This window comes from Paramacrobiotus metropolitanus, unplaced genomic scaffold (assembly GCF_019649055.1).
Source record: "Paramacrobiotus metropolitanus isolate TYO unplaced genomic scaffold, Prichtersi_v1.0 Parri_scaffold0000040, whole genome shotgun sequence".
In the NCBI taxonomy this organism is placed as follows: domain Eukaryota; kingdom Metazoa; phylum Tardigrada; class Eutardigrada; order Parachela; family Macrobiotidae; genus Paramacrobiotus; species Paramacrobiotus metropolitanus.
Genome location: NW_026570260.1, coordinates 104,136 through 130,278, shown reverse-complemented (window position 1 = coordinate 130,278; position 26,143 = coordinate 104,136). Strand labels below are relative to the sequence as shown.

General features: G+C 44.1%; 5 protein-coding genes across 13 annotated transcripts; 1 reads left to right on the top strand and 4 right to left on the bottom strand.

Annotated features, from left to right (window-relative positions):
* On the bottom strand, positions 1 to 2,151 carry LOC129590447 (ADP-ribosylarginine hydrolase Tri1-like). The gene is made up of 2 exons (XM_055485682.1): positions 1,391 to 2,151; positions 1 to 829 (listed from the first exon to the last, which is right to left on the bottom strand). Exons 1-2 carry the CDS (start codon positions 2,052 to 2,054, stop codon positions 174 to 176), a joined length of 1,320 nt encoding a protein of 439 aa, XP_055341657.1. The 5' UTR covers positions 2,055 to 2,151; the 3' UTR covers positions 1 to 173.
* A 1,181-nt stretch (positions 2,152 to 3,332) lies between these two features.
* Positions 3,333 to 7,246, bottom strand: LOC129590514 (alpha-tubulin N-acetyltransferase 1-like). Its single transcript, XM_055485783.1, has 6 exons — positions 6,980 to 7,246; positions 6,413 to 6,473; positions 5,007 to 5,098; positions 4,703 to 4,874; positions 4,195 to 4,416; positions 3,333 to 4,054 (listed from the first exon to the last, which is right to left on the bottom strand). Exons 1-6 carry the CDS (start codon positions 7,078 to 7,080, stop codon positions 3,779 to 3,781), a joined length of 924 nt encoding a protein of 307 aa, XP_055341758.1. The 5' UTR covers positions 7,081 to 7,246; the 3' UTR covers positions 3,333 to 3,778.
* Positions 7,247 to 9,991: 2,745 nt separating this feature from the next.
* Positions 9,992 to 14,675, bottom strand: LOC129590459 (uncharacterized). Of its 3 annotated transcripts, none has more exons than XM_055485702.1 (5): positions 14,606 to 14,675; positions 14,118 to 14,265; positions 12,594 to 13,587; positions 10,588 to 12,498; positions 9,992 to 10,352 (listed from the first exon to the last, which is right to left on the bottom strand). In XM_055485702.1, exons 2-4 carry the CDS (start codon positions 14,247 to 14,249, stop codon positions 10,589 to 10,591), a joined length of 3,036 nt encoding a protein of 1,011 aa, XP_055341677.1. In that variant the 5' UTR covers positions 14,250 to 14,265; positions 14,606 to 14,675; the 3' UTR covers positions 9,992 to 10,352; position 10,588. The 3 variants fall into 3 exon arrangements, with proteins under 3 accessions (XP_055341677.1, XP_055341675.1, XP_055341676.1); XM_055485700.1 differs by lacking the exon at positions 14,606 to 14,675 and adding an exon at positions 14,447 to 14,592; XM_055485701.1 differs by lacking the exon at positions 14,606 to 14,675 and having other exon boundaries at positions 14,118 to 14,384.
* A 2,065-nt stretch (positions 14,676 to 16,740) lies between these two features.
* LOC129590346 (uncharacterized) lies at positions 16,741 to 22,801 on the top strand. 6 transcript variants are annotated; one of them, XM_055485521.1, is made up of 6 exons: positions 16,741 to 16,881; positions 16,979 to 17,070; positions 17,550 to 17,733; positions 18,008 to 18,193; positions 18,757 to 19,614; positions 20,344 to 22,801. In XM_055485521.1, exons 5-6 carry the CDS (start codon positions 18,987 to 18,989, stop codon positions 22,401 to 22,403), a joined length of 2,688 nt encoding a protein of 895 aa, XP_055341496.1. In that variant the 5' UTR covers positions 16,741 to 16,881; positions 16,979 to 17,070; positions 17,550 to 17,733; positions 18,008 to 18,193; positions 18,757 to 18,986; the 3' UTR covers positions 22,404 to 22,801. The 6 variants fall into 6 exon arrangements, with proteins under 6 accessions (XP_055341496.1, XP_055341500.1, XP_055341499.1 ...); XM_055485525.1 differs by having other exon boundaries at positions 16,795 to 16,881; positions 17,011 to 17,070; XM_055485524.1 differs by having other exon boundaries at positions 16,808 to 16,881; positions 17,001 to 17,070.
* Positions 22,802 to 22,901: 100 nt separating this feature from the next.
* LOC129590498 (uncharacterized) lies at positions 22,902 to 26,005 on the bottom strand. Of its 2 annotated transcripts, XM_055485760.1 has the most exons (7): positions 25,773 to 26,005; positions 25,412 to 25,524; positions 25,254 to 25,332; positions 25,045 to 25,171; positions 24,638 to 24,819; positions 24,320 to 24,553; positions 22,902 to 23,887 (listed from the first exon to the last, which is right to left on the bottom strand). In XM_055485760.1, the coding sequence occupies exons 1-7, from the start codon at positions 25,843 to 25,845 to the stop codon at positions 23,046 to 23,048; spliced, it is 1,650 nt and encodes a 549-aa protein (XP_055341735.1). In that variant the 5' UTR covers positions 25,846 to 26,005; the 3' UTR covers positions 22,902 to 23,045. The 2 variants fall into 2 exon arrangements, with proteins under 2 accessions (XP_055341735.1, XP_055341737.1); XM_055485762.1 differs by lacking the exon at positions 25,773 to 26,005 and having other exon boundaries at positions 25,395 to 25,523.
* Positions 26,006 to 26,143: the final 138 nt, after the last annotated feature.

Sequence of the window (26,143 nt, the reverse complement as noted above, 5' to 3'; positions counted from 1 at the left end):
CGCTGACATTGCATGCAGCAGCAATCCTGCAAATCACTCGCAAACCAGTCTGGGTAAAATGTGCCGACCAAACAGTCTCCAACCGCTGAGAAACAGGACATGCAGTCGTGCTAAACGCATATCTATGAAATCCTTGGCAAAAAACATTCGCAGAAGCACCTTCGAACCAAAAATTATGTAACACCAAAATCATGTAAGTTATCATTATCATAAAAAAATCTGCTAGTAAAATCAGTACAAAAATAATCGTTATCATTACTGAGCATGTCGTTCACCAAGATGCAGCGCAAGATCTCGTATAAAATCGTGCTTGTACAGTTTGTCACGCCATTCTTTGGGGATTCCTGTATCTGTATGTCCGTATAACGCCCCGCTAGTTGCCCATAAATGGCGGCCACCGTATCCGTATCGCCACCTAATCCCACCGCCAGTTCCACGCCACGTTTAAAGCTATCCTCATCGTTGTAGATCGCCCACAGTGCTGCCTTCAGCGCTTTGGAAGCTGCGCCATTGGAGTTACCCACTATATCGTGTGGCGGAGCGTTGACCGGCGTTTTATACGACCCTTCAGCAATTTCGACAATCTGTCGGTCCAGATTACGTAGCCCGGGGAATTTATCACGAAAACCACTGTCTAGCAGGACAGCTTTCGTCGCACCGGGTCTGAATGCCTCACAGATCAGTGCCGCGTAGAATTTGCACGCGTCGATAGCAAAACCGGCGCGATGCGTTGTGATCGAGCTGACCTCGGCCGATGTGATGGCCGCCTGGGTATCTGAGTGAAAGAACACGGGAATGGGAGCCAAACGCATTAACGAACCATTTCCACCTGCAGCATGAAAACCAGCTAGAAGTAACTTCGACAAGTGCTTGTTCGTGCGGCACCGTGTTAAGTAGGGTGACTTCGTTTATTTGTTTTAGTTAGAACCATAATCTTTGTATAACCTGTCAAAATTACTGTACCTTCGCAAATTCTTTGTAACATTTTGTTTCGTTTGCGCCCAATTTCATTAAACCTCAAACCTCAACCGAAATGTCATACCTAATATAATATAAATATTTGTGGAGGTACTTAAGTCCTTATCGAGTTTTTGATTTGCTTAGTATAAAATCTACGGGTAATATCTGAAACGCGAACCCCCCTTCAAATGGTCGCGAAAAAAGCTGCCATATTTAACTTTTCCTGTCGACTAGAACTTCTTATCACGCATTACCGCTACAGATTAGTCAGCCTGGGAGCGCCAGTAAAAAGCCACGTAGTACCAAATAAGTTTGCAACTCTGCGGTATCGAAAATACCATCAAAAACCAATTGAACAATCACCAATCATCACTGCTCGAGTACAACAGCGATTATTAAATTTTACAGTATCTGAGTATTTGTACCCCACCTGTTGTGGCATGCGCAAAATTTCCCGCCGATGGGAATTCCTTTCTCACCGCATCGTAAACACTTCCTTCGAACTTATACTTCGCCTCAATTCTTTCTGAATTATTTTTAATTAGTTTGCATACAAGATCACTCTGCCACATGGAAAATTTATCCAATGTGCCCCTGGTGCCGATACCAATATCAAACGCCGGTCCGTCCCCTTCTTTGGACGACAAATAACTGCGTTCGTACCAGGCCAGATAACGCATCGTCTGATCATAGGGATCACACTCTCCCGTCATCAGTAGACTAGCAGCCAGACATAATGCCATCGATGTATCATCCGTCCACTGACCAGCGTCTAGACTCCATGTTCCACCTGAGCGCATACCAATTGGTGCATTCCGGCGCACGAATTCCGCGGATTTGAATTCGAAGTAGGCGCCCACGGCATCGCCGACAGCTAAACCGACCAAGGAACCAGATAAACGGTCTTTGAGATGATCGTTTAGAACGCTCGATTTTGGGCAACCCAGGTCTTGGTTATATGGACGGGTTTTGACGTCGTTGAAGATCAGTTTATAATGGTCTAGTTCCTTGGATTGAGCCATTGCGGGACTCGAAGCTGCTGTGTGTTGCGCACGCGGAAATATAGAAAATAAACACCGCACCGATCTTGTCATCTTACAGTACAGTTGTTAGCGCGTCAGTTGTAGTTGTAGTAGCGTGATAGAAAGCTCGATGTAAGAGTACGAGTACTTAAGTATCTTATCGCAACACAAAATGGACCTACGATAGACGGTACGATATACGGTAGGATTGACGGTAGGATTGACGGTAGAAGGCTGAGATATCGTAATGCCTACCGTTGATTTGCGCGATACAGCAACCACCCTCAGTGGCAGTGGCATGAAGCACAACGTTTGCAGCTGCCAAATCATGAAACTTCAAAATTGTTCTGGTAGATTTTAAATCTTCTTGATTCATCAGAAAAGGATATTAGAAGAAAGATAAAATTCTAAGGAGTTTTTTGATACCAAGCGAGTGCAGCTTATCTGAAAACTAGCGATTCTACAACCGTCTGAATTTAGCATGCCAAGCTTACGGAGCCGTTGGAGTACTCTGCGCGAGCTGTCAGTTAAACTCCATAGGCGCTGTGTTAAAATTCAAATGCTCGTAGAAAGATTCATGGGCTGTTAAATCCGGATGTTTTGGTATCAAAAAGTAGCTTAGAATTTTAGTTTTCATCGAGTTTTGAACTGCACGATTGTTATCATCTGCCAATGCCTTAAAACTGATTTGAACCACAGCATGTTTCACGTCAGAGGCAGGATTGGACCGTATCGTTTACCGTCTGCGCGTTGCGATCACTTAACTTATCGACGGTATGGTCACGATACGGTGTCCCACCGTATCGTATACCGGACCGTATATCGCGTCTGTGGGGCGATAAGAATCTAATAGATTCTTATCGCCCCACAGACGCGATATACGGCAATAATAGTATTATACGGATATATACGGCATATACGGATATATACGGATATACGGCATTATACGGATATATACGCGATATACGGCAATAATAGTATCGCGATTCTTATCGCCCCACAGACGCGATATACGGCAATAATAGTATTATATTTATAGTATTATCGGCACCGGTCGCGTAAACTTATACCGACTAATCGTAAACACCTGTATACTGGCATGCTACAGTGATAACTACGGTTTAATAACGTTGCCTATTGTATCTATAGATATATAATATGTACAACACACTGTATCATACAATAAGGTACGTGACATGTACCTACATTGTAATAAAATCTATGCTGACTTTTTACGAACGCAGGGTGGTTAATTAAATAAAACCCTACGTTAATTAAAGAGTACTCTTTGTCTGCGGTCTACGAAGCGTCTGTACATGTTTATTACAGTTCCGCACACGAAAAGCACGACATTAATTTTATTGATCAGGCTGGAGGTACTTATACTCATGTACAACAGTACAACTAAAACGATGATGTAGATTGTAATAACGGTAATATTCTATACAGACTAAAATTATAATGCGGTGCACAATGAATAAGAATAATTAGAACATGAATACGAGTATAGTGTCAAGAAAATATCGTGTGCAGGTATAGAACGGCATAAGTACATCCATTCAAAAAGATGTATCAAAAACAACAATGAAAGAAATATTTTCAGTGATAGAAAGTTAGTAAGTATTAAGTAGATAACTAAGAAAGGTATGGCACAATACGTATTGCAGACAGATTACCAACGGCAAGTGATACAGTATTGGGGACTCGTCAATGACTATTGCAACTATAAGAGAAACTGACACACTGCCACACAAAGCCGGATATAATTAGCCCGTGATTATCCTGTTGGAATTAGGTCACCACAACTGCGAGTGCACATAGTGCAGATTTGGCCCCTTGGTGGGGCGCAGCGCTCCGGCTAATCCGATATCATCCCGCTTCCCGTTGGCCAACGGGTAGCTGGCCATCCCGGCAGCACGATCCTTCCCCATCTCGCCGTTGTCGTATTGCATACCATTGCCGTTCTGGTAGCCGTTGGTGTTGGAAACGGTCTGCCAGCCGTTGGAAGTTGGTTCCATGCCGTTTGGACCGGCAGCGTCCGCGGCGCTGCTCATTCCGTTTTTATAACCATTCTAGAAATGCGAAACGAAGGTAAGAATAGGATGCTTAAAAATAACGTTAAAAGTGCCTAGGAAATGGTAAAAAAGCACTATTCTTCTTTATTAAAATTTCAGTTGTTATGCTTTTACGTAGTCTTTACTCTTTGCTGTACCTGTGCTGTTCCGTTTTGGTGTCCGTTTTGCATGCTATGTCCGTTCTGTAACACCGTCTCGAGATCAGTGCCCGCATTGTTGGTGAAGAACTCCTTAAATACGACAAAATGCGACGGTTGTTTGACGGTGTCAGTGAGGCCGTACTTTCTGGCCAAAAACGACAGGCATTTAGCGCCGGGACGGTCGATGGCCAGGTCAGCAGCCGAGGCGACGTGTTCGCGCTGCAATGCATAAAGGCAATTCATCTGTCAGCTTCGCCGAGTCAAATATAAGCGCTGCACCGAAAATGCTGTAAAATCTGCCACGAAAGCGCTTTAACCGGAAACCGGAAATGCGATCACGTTGGGCTCTTAAAGACGGCAATGGAGACTAATCCTTGAGCAAAGAGTCACAAAGTGGTTCGTGCTAATACCCTTTCGACCGTCTGTCGGAAGTTCGGTATGCTGAAGCGGTAGAAGACTTTCGGCGTATATACGAGTACGTGTTTTAGGCGGGGCTTTGTAATACCTGCATCATGTATTTGAAGATCTTTGTCCCGTAACCTTGACGCTGATAGCCGGGGTCAACAAAGAAGTCCAGCACACACACCGGCTCGTACTGTTTACGTTGACCTTTACTATCGAATATGACTAGCTGCTTCCGGGCCACCTTGACGTAACCAATAACGCCACCGCGATATCTACAACAGCGTATAATTAACTGGAACTGGATTGGAAACAACATCAATAAGAGAGGTTTAATAAAGTGCCGGCTTAAAAATTGTGTAAGAAATCCAAATTTAAATAAAGACAGATCGGAAGTTTGGACATACTGATGGGCATTCGCATCCTTCATGATATATAGCCTGTGACTGGACGCGCGCAGTTTGGCGCTGCTGGTGATGGGTGACAAAAGACCTTGGTTCTACAACACAATCGAATTATTCGTTACGCATCGTACGTACAGTAGGTAAAAATTTATCACATCCAAAATGTCGCGCTACATCCAAAAGGATAATAAAATACTATATATAATTTGGAAACCGGCTCGTACGTAGTCACCCATGAACATACAGTACCTTAAGATAATTTAGCAAGTTCTAACACTTTTAAAGTTACTATTACTGCTGTCTGTTGAAAATTTTGGCAACAATTTCCGTATGACGAATACGTTGTCGTGAGTCACTAGGTAGCTGCACGCCTGAAAATTAAGCTGGTTTCCCCTTTTCAGTATTGTGGCTGCCTCAGCAAGTCAGCACACATTTCCCAAAGGGTAATAATGCAATTAATAATTCCATACGCGGTTAAAGCAGTTTGGCATAAACCATCCCCGGAATCATGAATAGTGCAAGCTGATCCCATTGCTTACTCATCATTCATGACCCGGGCCATAATGAGTAAACACTAATACATTTATAGCCTCTGATCGATGCATAGCCCCACTGGCTACCTTTTCCCTGCCCATTCCCTTTTCCAAACTTACATCCCTCCCGGACCACAACGCCGCTCGCCACAATAAATCGATCAGTGGATAATTGCACACGCTACACGACACCCCAACAGTAGTTCTGTAGAGCGCCAACTGGGATAAATTATTGAGCTAGAGAATGCCGGCAAGTAGGTTAATGGGATGCCCCGGCGACGGTAGCATGTGGCGTGTACAACCGGCGAACTAGCCAGCTTCCTTTCCCCTGGCGGCGCTGGTGAGGAGGGCTGGTTAAATAGCGGGTCTTATTGGTGATTGCACGTTATGCGAGTGCTGAAACGAGAATGACCCCCATTACACGGGGCCAAATGATTATCAACAGAATGATGAGCTCCAGTGTCCGTGCTACACATTCTGATCGCTTTGGTCTTTTGGGGAGACGTGCAGTAATTGTTAAAGGATGCACAACAGTTCAACTGGCCTGCTTTTTCCGCTTTATTGGTAATAAAATGGAAATCAGCTGAGAAAAATGGGCGACTTTTGTAAGTGCCGGAGCAGTTTCGCACATTTATCGCTGCTCAACTGCGCTCACCAAGCATTAATTCAATTGCTGTATTATTTACTGACCTAATGCAGCTGGTACTTTATATAGATATCCCAGCTTAGGATGGCCACTGGAGAAAACGTACCCTACTCTAGTATGACCTCTGTTAAATTACAAATTAAAAGCTGGTCCACAAAATCGTTATAAAAATATTACAGTCCTTAAATGAAAACGAGAGAAAATATCAAAATATTAACAAACGAGCATACCTGCGCGGATGCTTCGCCAATTCGATCGATAATGGTTGTGATCTCCTGGCGCAGGAATTCTCTGCAATAACCCGCAAATAATCTGGGTTAATCAGGATGCCAGGAGAGTATGTTTATTCACTTGTCAATACTTCGCGCATTCGTGCGAATTCTGTATCTGTGCTGTTATTGCGGAATAAATTAACAATACAAATTATTAATGCTAGCGTTTGCAATATTAAGACATTTGATTTTGTCGTTATAACTCGTATTATACACAGCTGCTCTTCGCTAGAGAACGACACTGGTACCGTACCTTCTTGATAATTGACAACAGATGTTTTATTTTTCACAACGAAATAAAAAAATACTGAGGGAACGATGTTCGGTTGCTCATAAAATGCACACAATCAAACGGTTCAAATACAAGAAAACAGTAAAACCTTAAATATGGCGATAATGCAGCTGCGGCTAACATATGCATGTATTTCTTAATAACAATAACAATTAAAAGAAATCTGCTAATCCCTACTTCTTCGAGTCGGAGTACCGACAATGTATACGTAGCTACTGTTGAATAATGCTTGCCTGCCGCCACCGACGGATGTGTTTTTCCAGAAGTCAGCATCGGCATCAACGATGGTCATTTCATCCGGCAGCACATGGTTAATGTTGAATCCGCAGTCCATTCTGGCACAGTGCGTCCAGCCGTGCACAATCACAATGAATATCCGTTTGACAACAAAAGCCAATGGATACAAGTATGCAAATGTCGATATATTCGGTTGACTCAACTAATCTTTGACCAAACACATGCCTCACTAATCTGTTGAGTGTGAGACCTGTCAGAATGGCGCCAAGAAATGCATCCTGGATTTGTGTCCGCATCCCGCCAACGATACCAAAACTACGGCGGTCCGGGTCGTACATGTACATACTGCCGGCTACTCATACGCGAGGTGCATGTGTTGTACACTGAAGTGTGACAGTCGGTCAAGAAACAGTACAGCATATCTTGAATATCCTTTTGATGCGGGATACTGGATGCGCGCGTAGCCGTACCGCGTGTACGGCATGCACGCGTACAGGATAGGAAAGCACTTAAGCCAATCAGCGCAAGGATCACTTCAACATCACTTGGCTAATGTATTACGGGTGTCCCTTTGGCGTAATGCGTGTATATAAGCGGTTAAGTGTTGTGTTTTGCCTGGATCAATACGCGAGTTCGTGTCGACACTGTATCACCATTCACCGCGATTCTAATTGGAAATGGACAATGTATTAATGACCTCTCAGCTGCTGAATCTTTAAGGCCATTACGACTTTGCAGCTCTCGGTTTTTGTTAGAGATTATGTGCTTTTGGTTTTGCTTTTTAGAACTGATGGCGAGTAGTGCGATACACACTGAGGCAACGAGAAAAAGAACTACTACAAAATTTCCCACTTTGTGCTTCCTACAATTATAAACACCCCAAAGGTTGCTCGATGTTCGATAAGTACAGTACCACAAGCGTTGTACAGACATCTTCGGGAGAATGGCCAATGAATGAATACTTTGAATAATCATAATACTGTTCCCATAACAATTTGATATTTTTAAAACACTTATCTTACACAAATCATTTTGTTATTTGCTAAAGTACGAGTATTATGATTGCAGTCATATTTCGAGACACATCGATGCAACGATTTCATCTTACATATTGTGCAACAAACGTAATCGTGTTTGGATAAAAATTGATTTGTATCAAGAACTTGACGCTGATAACAACAATTTAATCATAATGTACGTACACTTTTATTTTGATTTGACATTTTCCACAACTAAATTAGTATCGAACGAAAGTGAATTACAGGTCGGTTACGTGATTCACTTCCGGCGACAGGTAAGCACCACCTTCGCGCGTTGATGGGTCAAAGAGCGAACAGGCGAAACAACATATCAATCCTGACAATCCGTACCATGCCCAACTGGGTCAACGGAACCGGCGCCGGGCGCAGGTGTAGAAATTAATGGGATTAACCGCCAGGGTCATGGTCAGCAGCGGATGTGGCTGGACGGATTCATTTGCCATATTATCCGTTGATCAGAGTTATGCATTATAAGTCATAAAGACTGATGTGGCGTGCACGGATTGCGTATACGCTGCACCAGAGCTGCTAAATTAAGGCTTACAGCAATTTCCTTGCACCCATTCTATAAACAAGTACACCTAAAGCGCCTTTTGCAAGCTACATTACATAGAATCCAGATCAATTTTACTACAGTAAGCGCATAACAAATTCAAAAAAGCATCCAAGACTTCCAAAAGCGAACCAGAACTAACTTCTCGTACTATCAAAAAATATGCAAACCTAAAACTCCATACATGCGAGAGATTCTGCAGAGGTTTCTCGACAACCTGCAGAAAATACGATACCTTGCATATTAATTTCTGTCCTTCGTTTTTAGTATAATCCTGCTCGTCTAATGGCAAGATATAACATGGGTTTTATTTGTATTTTTTGAAGGAAACAAAACATGCTGGCATCAAATTCTGACAACATATATAGCCAGTTTCAAGCCGCACCGCACATTAGCGATCGTTTGCTTATTGTACTTTCATTTTTAATAAAACCACAATTGTCTGTAATGAAAGAAAGTGTGTCAGTTGGCCGCGTAACAACCCACCGGAAGCCCGTTCCCTCGTTACTTTGTTCAGAACACTCCGAGCCTTGTGAACGAGACCACATGTTCATTTGTTTGATAACAAATCCGCGCGCGGCATCTCTACCTGTCGACACAGTAAATATTATTGGCCCAAAGCGGTATAAGGATCAAGATAGTGTCGCATTCGAATTTCCGGACCGGCGCCTTTGCACTCGTATATTACCGAATTCAATTACGTCCTTTGGGTTGCCGCTTAATAACCTGATATACTCCGCGGGGATTTGCAAATTACCGCATTGTCCTGCCTGACACGCCACGTTCGTTCAACTTACAGCTCAACCATTTTATGGAACGACAGTGTAGCATAACCACGACGTCATGATGAGCAAATTAATTCGTTGCCCTCTAGTTCTACCGTAATTAATTTTAATAATTATATACCGGAAACTGAAACCAAAGTTAATAAAAATCGTGTGCAGCGATTTCAAACCGTGTTTTGGATACTGACTTAAATACAGAAATGCGGTGCATCACGCGGTATATTCTACATAAAAATTAGTTTAAAGTTAACAGGTGTAAACCAATAAACTTTTAAAAAAATACAAAAAAATTAATTATTAAAAAAATATAGGCACAAATTACTGATCACGAAAGCAAAAGTGTGAAACAAAACTTCAAGGTCAATAGTATATAGGGAAGTACAAAGAAGCACTAGTTCGAGCCCTTTTAATACTTTCCGGTTATCCTGGATTGCATGATAACCATACGTATGGTAACTGTTTCTAAAATCCAGCAACGTCAGTACAGTAAATTTACAGCTCTCTTGTGGTTCTGCCAAGCGCCGACCGATGCTACCATACATAATAGTAAAATAACAGCATCGTCAGCTATCTTGCTTAGAAAGTGATCCGTTTGTGACACAGTCTACACCAACTGCACTGTCTCGGACAAGCGGCTATTTTTTCAATATTCAAATCAATCAAACGCATCATCAAATCGTTATAGATTTAACGGAAGGAAACCAACCGTCACCGCTACCGTACATTTCAAATATTATTTAAATATTATTTTAGAAAATTTACAAAAAAACACAGATTGCACAAATTTGGTAACATAATCACAACCATTTTAACCGGAAATTGATGCAGCACACAATTATAATCCTCAACGAAAGACACAATTATTAATATTCAGTAAAAGATTAACCAACGCTCTGATCTACGCCATTCCACAAACACGGTTTCTGCGTGAGAAGCGCAATTCAATTTCCGGTCCCTTCGCCATAGGCTCATTATTTCCTTTGTCTCATTCCTACAAAACATCCCAGTTAAACATTTCCCCGTATGATGCTGCTCTGTAACACTATTACTTTACATTACTTCTAAATTTTCTCGAGCGATGCAGCCTTTGCTCGCATTTCTAAATCATCATTTGAGGGAAGTAAATTAAAGCCGCACGTATTCGCCTCAATGCGTGTCATAGAAAATGAAGCAAATGGAAGTGCCCTTCATCACAAGTGAAATTAAATTTTCGATTGTAGTATTACCTCAGTAATTCCCGCGTCCCGGCCAGAACCTTCCCATCGCTCCTTGCCACAGCTGATTGAACATTCCACCACCGTCTCGCGGCGAGCTAGCCATCGGCAGACGCGACGGTGACCCCGACCGGCGCACATGCATCCCATACGGAGAATAATCATACTGCAGTGGAGCTAAACTGACACGCCGTCGTCCATACATGTCCTCATCCCGGTACTTCTTGATACGCACCCGTGAGATTTTTGGCGAGTAGAACATCTCGTTATGCTGCGTTTGCTGCTTGCGCACATCCTGCATCATCTCCACAAAACTGCGGATTCGCCGTCCATTGATGGGCAGACCGTACAGAGATTGAATAGCCTCCACAATATTTTCCATTGTCAGCTGATGCTCTTTTTCCCCGCTCTGCATCGACTCCTCTAACAACTGCTTCTCCTCACGATACTCCCGCAACATCCGCTCGTACCCGACCAAATGATCCCGCGGCAGACCGACAGCGATCTTTTCCTTCTCATTGGAGATCAAGTAATTCAAATACTCCTCCATGGCATCGTTATACGGAATCATGGCGTTGCGTTTCAAGAAACATCCGAATTTGGCCGCCACTAGACGGATCTCCTTTTCCTCGCGATGCAAAGCCAACTTTCGCTGCTCCACTTCGTCCAGAAACACCCCGACTGCCACAATTTCCCCGTCTTTTTGACGCAGCAGCTTCTGCACACGTTCATCTACCTCCTTAACTTCCACTTCTCGCATTTCATAGGAGATATGCATGTGCTTCTCCCAGGAACATGCGCAATGGTTGCACTTTTCTCCACTGGGCATCATGGCATCGCACTGCTTCAACCCGGGATTGGGATACTGCTCCTGTTGGATACCCTTGAGGTAGCAGTGATCGTGGCACCAAGTAACGTAATCCACCTTCTGCCCGACGACACGGATGCATTTCTGCGAGACGCAGACAGTGCGCGGAAACCCCAAGGGGACGGATTCCAGATCGATGACCGGGACATACAGCTGCTGGCTCAGTTGGCGTTTAGAGTACTCACGTTCGCGGATCTCTTCGGCTTTCTCTTCCGCCAGTTGCAAATTAATCTGAATGTTCTTGGTGATGTGGGCCAGCGGTTCCGTAAACGACAGAATCATCCGGCGTGCCTCGTTCAAAGAGATGGTATTCTGTAAGATATGTGGGGTTCGGGAGGCAACAAATTTCAAAAGGCGTTCTGTTTCTTCCACCGATTTCTCCCAGCTGTTAAAGAAATTCTGCGTTTCCGTGTCGTTGAATTGAATTCCGGCCTTTAATGCCGCCATAAAGCGCACCGCTTCACTATCCACGCAGTAAATCGTATCTTCATTCAGCGCAATATCAACACCCTGAGAATCCTTCAGCAATTTCTTCAGAATGGGAAACGTGTTGCCCGGGCGGTAAAAAGTTGAACGCGCATTGGTAAAGATGAAAACGATGTTGTGACAGCAGTCCCGGTGCAGATGTGTCAGCAGTTCCTTGATGCAGAAGCGGAACATCACAGTCAGTCGGGAATCGTTCGGTTTGAGCAGGATGCAGATCCCGTGGATCTTCTCGTAGTTGGCCAGGTGCTGCATGATCAGCTGGAAGTTCTTCTTGTCTTGATCGGCGCCGCGGGTGTCTCCGATGCCGGGGGTGTCGATCAGCCGGACAACGGTGCTGCCTTTCTTGATAGCGTAGCTGGCCGGCATTTGCGTGTCGGATTGCCCGGTTTCCGGCTCGTTGGCATTTGCCCCACCCATGCACACCACTTTCTCCTCCAGGCTCTTGTCAGTCATCGTGAAGCGACTGGGAATGAGGAATATCGGGTCGGCCAGAGCATCTTCCAGGTGGGCGTATGTTAAGAAATTGGCGAAACCATTAATCCACGTTGACTTTCCCACTCCAGTTTCGCCTATTCGGTTAATAACACACGTCAGTCCATATTAAAACGCAGTGTGTCGTGTGCACGTATAATGAATGGTTCAAGCAAGCATTTTATGCAATTACCGAGAACGAGGATGTTGACTTCCTCAAACGGCTGAATCTCCTTTAACACCCAGCGCAAATCAGCCGGCTCAAACCCGACGTATTCCCAGCCGTGCTTCGGCGATCCACACTGGAAAACGAATGCCTCGGCCGGCGCTTTTCCACACGCGCAGTAGAAATTATCATCAAACCCATACTCCAACACCTGATTGCAGTTTCCGCACTTCCACTCAAACGTCTTTTTCATCATCTGACAGCTCTTTTTATTGGCCCCGGGACACGGCAGCACCACACTTCCGCGTTTCTGCGGTTTATCCGCTTTCACCGGCGCAATAACTGCTTTGGCCACCGCGCACACCGCATTCTCGTCGGGCACATTGCGCACAAGATCCCCGGTAACCAGCTGTCCGTTGCGGTAGTACTGGATGACCGTGTCCTCCGGACCAGGATCCAGCGGATACCCGACCAGGGATGGATCCACAAAGACAAACCACTGGCTTTTCTCGGCATCCTCCATCAGGCTGAGGAAGATTCCCAAGGCGTTGTTGAACTCCTCGGGATTGCGGTGACGCGCCTGTTCGCTGCTGTGCAGGACGTACACATCGGCCACCTTCTCGATGTCCTTGAGGAAGCCCGGCGGGATCTCGCCCAGGATGAGGACAGCGCGTGTGCGCAGGATGTCCAGCAGCTCGTTCTTGTCGGTGATGGTCAAGATAGGCGAATGAGAGGAGAGATCGGGGACGCCGATGACCACCGGAAGTTTAGATGGATCGGTAGCGCACAGCTGGGTGTTCACTACGGGAATAATTGGGTGGTCGGCCGCCGGGGGCGGTTGTGTGTTGATGAAAGGAACAACTGGCTGGTTGCTAGTGGCTGGTTGGGTGTTAGCTGCAGCTAACTTGGATGGCCCCGGTGGTTGCGGCGCGGGCGTAGACGCGTCGACCTGAACAGAAGAAATTTCCACCGCTGGTAGAGCCACGGAGGTCAGCGGCTTAACTACGCGCGAATATCCTTCCTGCACATCATAAAATCAACTTGTTATCATTCTGGTATTAGTTTTCAACCGTTTTTCATGAAACGATTGCAGTAAACGCTTGAATAATCAGCGAAGTTCTTCGATATTCGAAAATTTTGTCAAGTCTCCATTCAGAATGAGCAACGCCCAAACTGAAAATAACTGTGATTTGCAAACAGCATTTCTCAAGACAGTATTTGTATCGTTGTGGCTGTTTTTATAAAATCACATAATTAAATATCGTATCACATACAACGTTCAATATTGAGGAAAAGTAGCGGGTAACCGAAGAGCCAATAACCGCGAGGATATTCAGTAATCATGACTCTTTCATACATACTATATTTGATATTATATGATCATACTATATTTGATTTTCAGTAATCATAACCAAAATTCTACGAGTATTTAAACTGCTAAATCAGAACCAAAAACGTTTCAGCAATTTTCGTGCAGGGCATTTTGCCATACAACAAAGGAAAACGAAACAAACTATCAATCGTAAGGCATATGATGACAAGGAGACTTACGACGTCTTCCATGAGGAAACCATCGGCCGATGCTGTGCTGGACGCAAGACGACTGGCGGCGAGTTCCTCGTCAGAAGCGTCATCCAGAATGTCGAACTCAGATTCTGCAACTGGAGACATGCGGGATGCCATTTCCTGGATGTCAAGCCTGAAAGCACCTGCTGATTACACCTACTGGCTACCGGATGGCGCTGATCCTGTTACCGTGCCACGTACGGACCGCAATATGAGGACACTCAGAAACTGGTTGATAGCCTGACAGACTGGCTTATTGTTACTCATTAAAACAGTAATTATTAGTAACAGTTGTTATCACTTATTACACTCACCAGTCAGAGCAATCTGTTGCAATTCTACTAACAATACACGAGCAATTAGGTAAAAGTATCCTTAACGGAAAGCTAACTACGTCAATTTGCACGCAAAAATTCGCGAAGGATGCGTGTTCTTTTTAAATACTGTAAACAGCTAGGAAGGATAAAACTCACTGGATAAGAATTCAGAAATTCTCCATATATGATGATAATATCTGTAAATGACTGTGAGGATGAAGTTAAGTTAGGTAACCAAACATTTAGAAACTGAACTTACTTTTGGTACTAGTACTTACTAGTCTGGTATACAAAAGAAGTTCAATAAATCAACGTGATCGCAGTCCGTTGCCCAACTGGACAAGACTCACCAGAGCTCTACTCGTACTGAATGTACGTACGTTACACGGGTGCATGACGAATGTACTGTACTGTACTGTACTGTACATACTCGTATCAATATGTATTTAACAAGGTAATAGTGAATTAGGCCATAGAAGCCCATGCTGAAAAGCTTAACAGTTATTGCACTCGTACGAGTGTAGACCCGGATCATTCACAAACCGAATACGCATCATGTGGTGCAAAAACCGGCGAAACAGATTCCAGAGTGCAGTAAATCGCTAATTTCCTATTGAACCGGGTCTAACGTCGGGCGGGAATCGAAGCATGACACACTGCAATACTGCGCTTGTCGTCGTACATATTTAACCTAAAATTTGCAAGTGCCTGGCGGTGCAGCCATTGTAAGAATCCGACGGCCAAAGCCCCTGAACAGACCATTGGTTCAAAATACGGTACATGCGGAAATGGTAATGAAACTGTTTTCTGCTTTTGGAACACGATTATTTTAATTGATTTGATATGAAATTATTATGGAAGTTTAATGACTGTTGTATTCTGTAAAAGTTTATTCCAGTGTGCATCGGCAGTTGCTTCTGTCTGGTCAATAACGAACATTCGAAGTTCGAACCACGCGCAAGTAATAAGAAATACGCAAAGTAGTTACGAAATGGCAAATGCAGTGAAATGCTCACCTTCAAAATTCAAATCAAATGCTATATTTGCGCGTACTGATATCGCTGCCCTTGTACTTTCGTGCTGATGGCATATTTTTTAAAAAAATTACGGTCAAACTGTTAGACCGTTTAGACTGAACACTTCTGACGCAATCTAGTACTAAGGTAAAAACCACAAACTATAAAAACAATTTTTAAATAAGGTATTAATTTTTGTTGTTTAGAAGTGTGCCGCGAGCAGCGAGCAGACACTGTGAATCACGCGGTGCACGCCACAGCACGGCGTACAAGACGAACAGGGAACGAAATGCGGCTAACCAGTAAAGTTGAAATCAGCGCATATTCACCAAAATATGAGACTTACACCACTAAGTAGAACAAAATGTGCTGTATTTAAATAAATTTTTTATTTTCCGGTGAGTATTACTATTTTTCTGTAATAATGATCTAAAGTAAGTATGGGAGAACGTTCGGTGACGTCTACGCGCGCACATCAAATATGCCGCCCATCGCGCATCTGAGATACGGATCTTCTTTAACTCGGATCGCGGATATGCTGCATCGCAGGGTTATCAGTTGGCAGATCATATCCGCGGATTCAGTGCGAGCTGAAGCGAAGTCAGCTGTATCTTCTGAGCACTGAACGGCATAATTTTCGTAGAACCAGAAAAACTGCTGTCCAGAGAATTCCAGATTTAAAAATCATGAAAATAGTAGCAATGCGTCGGCGCTCTATGTAAAACGAAAACTGGAGCGAATAAAAATTATTCTTTTGTCGCTAACGCAGCTGCCGTACAGGCAGGCCAGCGCTCAGGATCGGAGTGAAGATCGGTATCTCAGGTGCGCGATGGGCGGCATATTTGATGTGCGCGCGTAGACGTCACCGAACGTTCTCCCATACTTACTTTAGATGATTATTACAGAAAATAGTAATACTCACCGGAAAATAAAAAATTTATTTAAATACAGCACATTTTATTCTACTTAGTGATGTAAGTCTCAATATTTTGGTGAATATGCGCTGATTTCAACTTTACTGGTAAGTCAGCAAGCTTACTGTAGGCTCCAATGATTCACTGGGGCCGCTTAACGTGTCGGAATCACAAGAGCGCACAATTTTGCTGTTTAGTCAGGCACACTATAGCCATTAGCCATAAGTACTGTAACCTCTCTGACTCGTATCAGCTGTCCGTATTTAAATGTTGCAAAGCTGCGCTAGCGAATGCACCACCCACTCACTTGGCCAGCCAATCACACCGGGTTGCGGGATGACCTATCGAAACTCTGACCTCATCCTGTGCAAAGTGTGACATCATGATATTGGAACTTGGAAGGATAAAATTCATGCGGTCCATGCATCAGGGACTCTAAGTGAAGACCGAGAAATCGTGGATCACTTCGATCTGAGGGCCAGTGCCATCACGGCGAATTTAAGTAAGTCTGTAAGTGAAACCAAATGGCTTGTTTGTTGTTTACTTTAATCAGCTGAATATAATTCAATAATTCTTATCCATTGTACTGTATTTTGGAGGTTTACTGTCGGATCTATGCAGGCTGTTTTAGTTGCTATTCCTGTGTTCCATCACGTACTACCGTGGTTCATGAATTTCTAGAACAATCAAAGTAAGTAAAAACTAGGAAAAATGTACCGAACTGTGCATTGGTAGACCGGAGCGCAGCGCGTTAGTAGTAAGTTAGTTTAAAGGAAGAAGCTAGCTGTAACGGAAACAAAGCTAGCCCTTGCTTTGGTAACCACGAATATATGGTTCTTAGTCGCGGTTTTCTGACTAATCTGACATATGTCTACATGTTCTGAGAAGTTTTAACATTGTTTACAATATTTTATCCGTGCTCTCAGACTGTACGATATAATTATTGTTAGTACTTTGTAGTTGCTACATGCATATGCTATTTTTTTTTTACGAATACAAAACACAGAATCTGAGAATTCAGTCATAAGTCTCATAACAGCACGTGCAATAACATTATAACCGGTAACGCTCATAACGGTATCAGTGCGTTGGATGGTTTTGGTTAAATTTTTCCAAGTTGTCGAAATAGCTGTCAAATGTATCAATTCTTGTTCGGTTATGCATCATTAGCTGGGCGCCTGTCCGAGGAACGAACGATTGCTAAACAACTACTGTACAAGCATAACGGCAACGCTGAACGCTTCCTTATCAGCGTCACAGCTCGGAAAAAATGTCCTCATCAGCTGAGTTTGAAGTGATAGAAGACGACAGGGATGGTGAAATATCCCAGCCTGAGGTTTCTGAAGATAAACGCGTAAGTTCAATGGCAAACGCCGACAAAGGAAGTTGTCGTTTACAATTTCATTACAGTTACTGTAGTTTTGCAGTGGGCCCAACAATGGTAATTTTAATACAGTAAAAGATAAATAAAAGTATTACGACTGGTTGATTTGTTGTAAATTTTATTTTGTGAGAAATTTCTAATTTTTTTACTGCTGCAGTATTGCAGCTCGTATTAATTATTTTCGATTTATTACTTCATAATAATTATTTTGATTGTGACGATAGCTTCGATGCCAAAATTGCAGTGCGCAAATAACACGAATGGTATGGATGAAGAAGTCAGCGTCGTGGAAATCAGCCCCTCGTCCTGTATGGCAGCCGACAGCGCTATTGTGTCCATTGGAGAAACCCTGGATGGACGTCGGCGTCCCAAAGGAAGCCGCTCAGTTAATCGTACCGACCAATCAGCGATCGAAGATTGTGCGGAAAGGGTACGTACATGGCCACGTGCAAGGACCGTGTACTTCCGAAAAAATATAACAATATAGAAGTTTTTAAAACTGCCTTGGGGTGCACGACATTACGTACTTACAATAAATATAAATACCTTGTTTTGCGGTTGCTGCAACGCTTTTTCGTATCACTAAAAATCAGAAAAGGCATCACTAAAAATCAGAAAAGGCACCTTGAGTTTCCAGCAAAATTAGTCGTACTAAGTACTTAACTTATCGCTTCATGCAAAATTGATAGTACTGCACATTTTCGTATCGTGCGTTTAAGTATTGTAAGTATTATTGTACGTATTAAAAAATTTGTGGCAGCTGGCAATTGACGTTTACTGCTTACTTTTACTTATCACAGTGCACGTAATCAGTAGATGTATGCATACCATTTCTTCAGTTATTTTCTCTTTTAAAGTAATACGACATTGCTTGTTTATGTGGCGATCGATTTTCAGTAAAGGAATCATAATGTACAGTAGCATCATAGAAAGTAAAAGTCAAGTAAAAGTCGAAGTAAAAGTCATAGTAAGTAAGTTGATGGACCTTCATAGGTGCTCGAGAAACCGGCGGATAACCTGATGGGCTTAAATGAAAGCGATGACGAACAACCAGATCACCCTACCGGCGGTCAATCCCGTGCACTGATGCCACACCCACTCGGTATTGTCAATCTTGATCTGCCGGCTTCCCACCAGAATTGTTTCATTACCGAAAAGAAGCAGCTTTTGACATCCTGCGCACTCATAAAGTACTGATTCTGGGCGAGATCTCTGCGGAACTGATGGCCGAAATGCGCAAAGTGGCCAATGTGTACGTGCTGCAGTCCAGCGAACCGGCACGACAGGATGATCCTGATGAGTGGAGCCATGCGTTGGCAGCGTTTTTCAGCCTGATGGACCAGGCGATGCATTCTGGTGTGAAGGAACAGTGGTTGTTTGTGTTCGTCGATCCGTGTATGGGGGGTCATGGCGCCACGCCCGGCGTTGATGCGGAGCAGGCGTCGCGAAATCTGCTGCAGCACTATCAACATGGGCAGTTGATTTGCGAGAACATCCTGGCGTTGGATCAGCGCGAGATCCATGTGCCCACAGCCAAGTCACTGCTGGATACGGAACCGAGTGAGAAGGCCAAGAAGCGCGGGAATGCTGAGTTTCCGTGCCCACTGGCGGCCAAAAAGAACTGCAGCGAGGAAAAAGAACTACATCGGTGGAAGTGTTCCAAGTGCAGCCAGGCCCTGGAATACGGGTTTGATGGGTATTTGTATTGCGACTGTGGAAAAGCGCCAGCTGATTCCTTCGTATTCAACTGTGGGAAAACGCGGCATGGGCGGGACTATGTTGGTTTCGGTGATGTGAAGGCGGTGCTGAAAACCGTGAAGCCCTTCAAGGAAATCAATATTCTGATTCTTGGTAAGTCAGTGCGGTTGACCTTTTCAGTATTACTGTATTAAACTTTTGCAATTACACTCAAGTTTAGTTAGAGCCGTTACAGCAGATCTTATTAATGTTGGATTGCCTTGTACTGTAACGTACTGTTGTTATTGACAATGACTTGTTCGCTTTTCGTATTATTATTGAATATCTGGAGTAACTGAGTTGGATTTTACCTTTAAATTCAAAATTGCAAAATAACAAATACGAAATTTTCCGTTATAATCGTTATCGGTTGCGGTATATAAAGAACGTTATTGCAGTTGCACTACTTAGCACTTCCACAGTCTTTTCGTTGTCATACATTTATTATTTCATTGTCATTGCCGATGTTTACAATAACATTGACATACTTGTTTTACAGTTTCTGTTTTACAATATTTCTACATCGTACTTTTCATTGAATTGCAAGAGCGGTACAGTATACAGTATCGAGCGGTGAGTATACAGTACAGTGTACTTGAAGTTGGGTCGCTCAAGCTGGGATGCAGTACAAGTAGAACAAGTACTACTCGTATTCATAGTGCAGTAGAAATGCGTAAGACTTATGGCTAGTTTACTAATGACGTTGATTACTGTTCTGTGTAACATGTAAATTAACCGCAAGGTACTGCCGGCAAAAGGCGCTGTCAGTTAAGAACGATTAAGATAAGCAGAGCAAAGCATCATCAACAACACCAATCGTTACATAACAGATTACTTTTGTAGGTGAGACCGGTGTGGGAAAATCGACATGGATCAACGGTTTCGTCAACTTTCTCACCTACGCCACCCTGGACGAAGCTCTAGCCGAACCGGTGTATTTGATTCCAGCCCAGTTTACTACGATGGATCAAAACTTCGATGAAAAAATCATCTTCATGAAAGCGCTGGCCGCACCGGAGAACGAGGACACCATGACCGGTCAGTCAGCCACCCAGATGCCCAAAAGCTACGTCTTCAAGAAGGGCAACATTCTGGTTCGTTTAATCGATACACCCGGCATCGGCGACACCAGCGGAACGGAGCAGGACAAGAAGAATTTCGTCAACATCATGCAACATTTGTCCAATTACGACAGTTTGCACGGCATCTGTATTTTGCTGAAGCCGAACAGTGCGCGCCTGACGGTCATGTTCCAGTTCTGTATCAAGGAACTGCTGACGCACCTGCATCGCGATGCCTGTCACAACATCACCTTCGTGTTCACCAATGCACGTGGGACTTTCTACCGTCCGGGTGATACAATGCCGATTCTGAAGAAACTGATAAAAGATTCCAAAGGTGTCAACATTACGCTGAACAAAGACACGGTGTACTGCGTCGACAGCGAAGCCGTACGTTTCATGGCCGCAATGAAGGCGGGGGTGGAATTTGATCAAACTGAGAAGGATAATTTCATCAAGAGTTGGGAGAAGTCTGTGGAAGAGACTGAACGATTGCTCAAGTACATCTCCGAACGTCCACCGCATGTTCTGCAAAATACACTGTCTTTAAACGAAGCGCGGCGCATGATTCTGTCTTTTACGGAACCGTTGGCCCAGATTACACGAAATATCCAGCTAAATCTGAAACTGGCTGACGACAAAGCCGACGAGATCAAAGCCACCAAGTACAGCCGGGAAGAACTGAAACGCAAACTGTACGTCCCAGTGCTGGATTTGGAGCCGGTGCAACTGGGATTCCCGCGGACGGTGTGCATCTCGCAGAAGTGCATTAAGATGGTGGGGCAAAAAGTCAACTACATCACCTGGTGTCATGAGCACTGCTATCTGACCGGGATTGTGCCCAATCAGTATCCGCAGCCGGGATTGAAAAGCTGCGCAGCCATGAGTCCAACGGGCGGTCTATCGTGTGCACATTGCCAGTGCTCTTGGGAGAAGCATATGCACATTACGTACGAACTGCAGGAAACGGAGATCAAAGAGGTTGATCCGAATATTCAGGATCTGCTGCGCCAGAAGGACGGACAGATCGCTGCTGTGGAGTTGTTGTTGCATGATTTGCAGCAGCGCAAGATGGATTTGACGGCGGAAGAAGAGCAGATCCGGAAAGTGTCGGCCAAGTTCGGTTATTTCTTGAAAAAGAACGCCATGATTCCATACAACGATGCCATGGAAGAGTATTTGCGCTATTTGATTTCGGCGGAGTATGAGAAAATCGCCATCGGGGCCAGCCGTGACAATCTGGAAAACTACCAGAAAATGCTAAATGCGTACCGCGAAGAGAAACGCATCCTCGAAGATGCTATGCAGAATCAGGATGAAGATCGCCAAATCACCGCGAAAGACATTAAGGACGCCATTCGGTCACTGTACAGCTTGCCCATCAACGGACAGACCATTCGGGATTTGGTGGACGTGGTGCAGGGTGCGCATGGGCAGCAGCAGCGCCACTCGGAGATCTTCTATTCTCCCAAGCATCCCAAGAACGTGAGGAAGGCCAAAAAGCGCAATGGCATGCAGCGTCTGATGGATGTCTTCGACTATGACTACGGGGACTATGGCCGTCACGAAGGGGAGCGCCCGTATGGTCGCGGTGCGTTCGACTGGCAACGGATGATGGAGTACGATGAGGACCGTCGCATGGAGCAGTATGGAGGACCATCTGGAGTGGGACGTGTGCCGTGGAGTGGAGCGTTTGCGCTGCCGCCAGTGGTGCATGCTCCGTTGTCGCGTGCTCCGCCTCGTCGTATGCGAAGTCGTACGCCATCGCCATCACGGGAGATGGAAGTCGATTCGTCCAGCCGATACGGAGTCCGGGAATTCCTTCGCAAGTATTTGTGGTAGAATGTCCAGCAGTGTTTTTGTGGTAACCATCGCATGATGATCATAACAAAGTTTGGAAAGTCGACTTTTTAGTAATTTTTACAGAATGGTAGCTCGCTGTATTCTAGTGACTCGCCTGGTGGGTGGTGCCGCATGGCACTCCAGATCGACTTAAGTAAACCATTTCTGCGTAACCGGACCTTTGTCATTGAATTTCATTTTTTGTGTCTGCAAATTTGATCGCCCTGTACTTAACGTGTGTTTACTTATCATTTAATCTCTCCATTGCGTCTTGAAGTTTTGATTGGCATAACGACTTACATTAAATTTTACCGCTTTTTAGTTGTAACTAGTTGATTTTGAAACTGCTGCCAATTGCCGTACTTTTGTTTAATCGATTACTTACTCATTAAAAACAGCGATGAGTTTTCGGTTGCGTAATGGCTTCTATGGCTTTTGCGTGTGTCTTTGTTTGATAAACATGCTTCTTTGAGTTCCGTTCGAACCACAGCTCAGAAGTCAGCGATATCATTTTATCCCTTAACGAGCACTGCAATCCGCACGCTTGCAAGAAAAATAAATTTGTTTAAGAAAGTTAGGACTATAACGACAAACATCGAAGATCAGTCTTATACAGATGGGTTTCCAGTGATTTGTTCAGCATCAGCAACTTACTTCGGCGTTTTTTGCAAATGGTTCGCGTTTTTTATTATAATACCGCGTTGTCTCGTGTAACTTCCAATTCCTCACCGATTGTTGCACATTTGTACAGCTCACCGGAATGTATATCTCTCCCACTTTTATGGCCCCCCGATCACTCGGTACAATGCTGTCCAGTGACCTTTCGCTCAATAAGCGCGGCTTATTGGCCAACCAACTGCGCAGCCAATGGTACCGGCAGTCACAATGAATTAACTGTAAATGCCGTCGCAGTTCCGTATCGTGTGACACCTTCACTTGTTCGCGGGCTTTCCAGTATTCTTCCATCTGGAACAGCTGCAGCTCCGTCAGAGCATCAAAGGCGTTGACTTCGATACTCGTCATTGTAGTCGAGTGAAAGACCAATCGTTTCAGTTTGGAGTTATATTCAAAATCCGCTTTTTGAATTTCTTGTTTGTAACAAAAGAATAATCCAAAATCCAGTAAATCATTTAAACCTGCATCGCGTAGTTTGGACGTGGTGGATGCGCTTTGGCAGTTGTTTATCCCCAGTTGTATGACCTTGTCTTTGATCGGTTGGAGGAACTTACTTTTGCTGATGACTGCGTCGGCGATGTAAGCAGAATAAGCCGGTACGTCAGTTTTCAGCTGCAGTTTGTTGCCGATACCCTGAAGGTCGCCGGTTGTGGCTGCTGCCGAACAGTAGATGGATATTCGTTGGGGAGCCTTCTCCTGACACTTGTTCATGGCGGCATATATTCTCAGCCAGCTGGATTTTTCCGTGGTGGTTAGCGTTTCGCGATACACATGACACTGGCCGACGCTGAGATTGCAGTATAACACTCCTACACGGGCAATAAAAAAAGTGAGTCTAGTACGAGTAGTGGCACGTTATCGCTAAAAACAAGATGTGTGTTTGGTGATATTATGGCAGTAGTAATAAAGGTAGCTACAATCTATATGCCATAAGACGCAAATTCTAGATCTACTGTTGTCGGACTCTTTTGACTTGATAACTACGCGATCACGATCAGCATGCATTGTGTAGGAGCAAACTGACGTATAATAATATACAGCTGCTGTTCTTGCAAAATCTGATGTGGAGCAATCGAGAAAGGAGCCGATCAATCGCCCTTTTCAATAGAACTGCAGTTTTTAGCCATTCCATACTGTATACGTATAGAGATATAATGATCGTTTATTTCGAGCGAATATATGGCACACTGGCATAGTATGAGCAGAGAGGTTACAGTATGGTATGAGTATACAGTACTTACGCTCCTGACATTTATAGGCAGTATACAGTTTCTGTACGTCCAGGTCTGTGAGCACCATATTATTTGTTGGGGCCAATTTGCAAGTGCTGCCCGGCTTTGCCGACATGACCGGCCTGTTAGGATCTTTAGCGTAGCGTGCATTGCTCGGCGGATAGTGCATAATCGAGCGACAATCGTATGGCAATTGCAGAGTGTCGGAATCAGTTCGCTTGTCATAGTCCACATCGTAGGCCGCTGTTAAGAATAAGGATACGTATTTAAAACCGCATCATGACGAGCAAACCGGTATCTTTTAGTGACATAAAATGACAATCTCACCGCGCTTAGAGGCTTTAATATTGTCGAAATGAATGAGCACATGCTCATCGCGATCAGGTCGTGTGTGTTCGTGGAAGAAGCCCAGAATGTGCATCAGCTCGTGGATGACATCGTGCAACAAGCACTCGGGTGACAATTGCAATCGTCGGCTACTGGTGGCATATCCGACCTCGGCAGAACATCTATTGTACACACAAACGACGTCTTGCACATCAAGCACATTTTTGTCCCAGAATAAGGTTCAATCTCCTTTGAACGGAACAGGTGCCCATAACCAGGCAGAAGTACAAAAGAAGTTGTGACAAACAGGAAGAGCCCAAAAGGCCATAGTAAACCGCTTAGTTAATTGGTTTAACGGTTGAACTGTTTCAGAAAAGGTTTTTCAAAGTAGAAAATCGAATCCATACGTTGATCTTGGTGCCGGTAATATGCGCAAAAAAACCGGTTCATTTGAGCGCGGAACAAAGCGAATGCACTCGCTGGTCTTCTGGGAAATTATCGCCATGGCGGCGTGAATTAAAGATCTGTTGACTCCTAAGTAAACAGCGCAGACTTGAATCATAGCATCTCATAGTTTTTCGGGCAAATTAACAACTGGTTTGCTGATGCAGCTTACTGAGCGCAGATTCTAGTTGAAATGGAACGATTCCGTTGGGCCAGCGTGACCTTTCCGAATTGAGCACATTATCGTGCATCTGCAGGACAAAATGTCAAATTTTTTGGATTTGATGTACGTACCCATTAGCTGCACATGTACCGAAATGGAATCATTACATCATCGTTTTTTGATTCATTGCCGTATATTCCCAGCATGTCGCCTTGGAAAAGTTCATTCTCCTGGTTGTCGGTGTCCTCGCCGTAATGGCTCGAATCCGGCGAATCCAATCCTGAAAATCAGTGCTACTGATTTCCGTTTGACGATAAGAGCTAAAGATCAGTGAAACACACGCACAAATTTACGTGTTACTATCCTACGGTGTGTTCTCTGCGTAGATGAAACTTAACACAATGAATAGAAGTATACTTTACTCTTGCCTTTGAGCTGTAAACAAAATTCGCAAATGCGCGCAAACAATAAATGTGGTGCAAAGTGAATACGATTATGGGATTACATTCAGCAAACGTCTGCACATACCTCGGCACAATCCATTGCGGTGTAAAGCCAACATAAACAGAATTATCTCAATATACAATATGGCGACACTCATCTTGTGCCAGTTTTTTCGAGGAACGGTTAGACTACACGAGAATTTCGCTGACTTACTTAAAGGGCAATACTAAAAGCCACAAAAACGCAAAGCGCACGCTCTGGCTGCTCTGGTTTACATTTCACATGCTTTAAGTTTAGCCGTCGTTAATCGGTACGCATAAGTTGCACGCACAACGGAAACTGGGCTTTAACTTGACTTTGTGATCTCAGTTCTAATTAGCGATCACTGAGATAATCAGCTAACGAAGATCATTGTAATGATATGAACTTCCTAGCGTGCTGTGTCAACCCTAGGC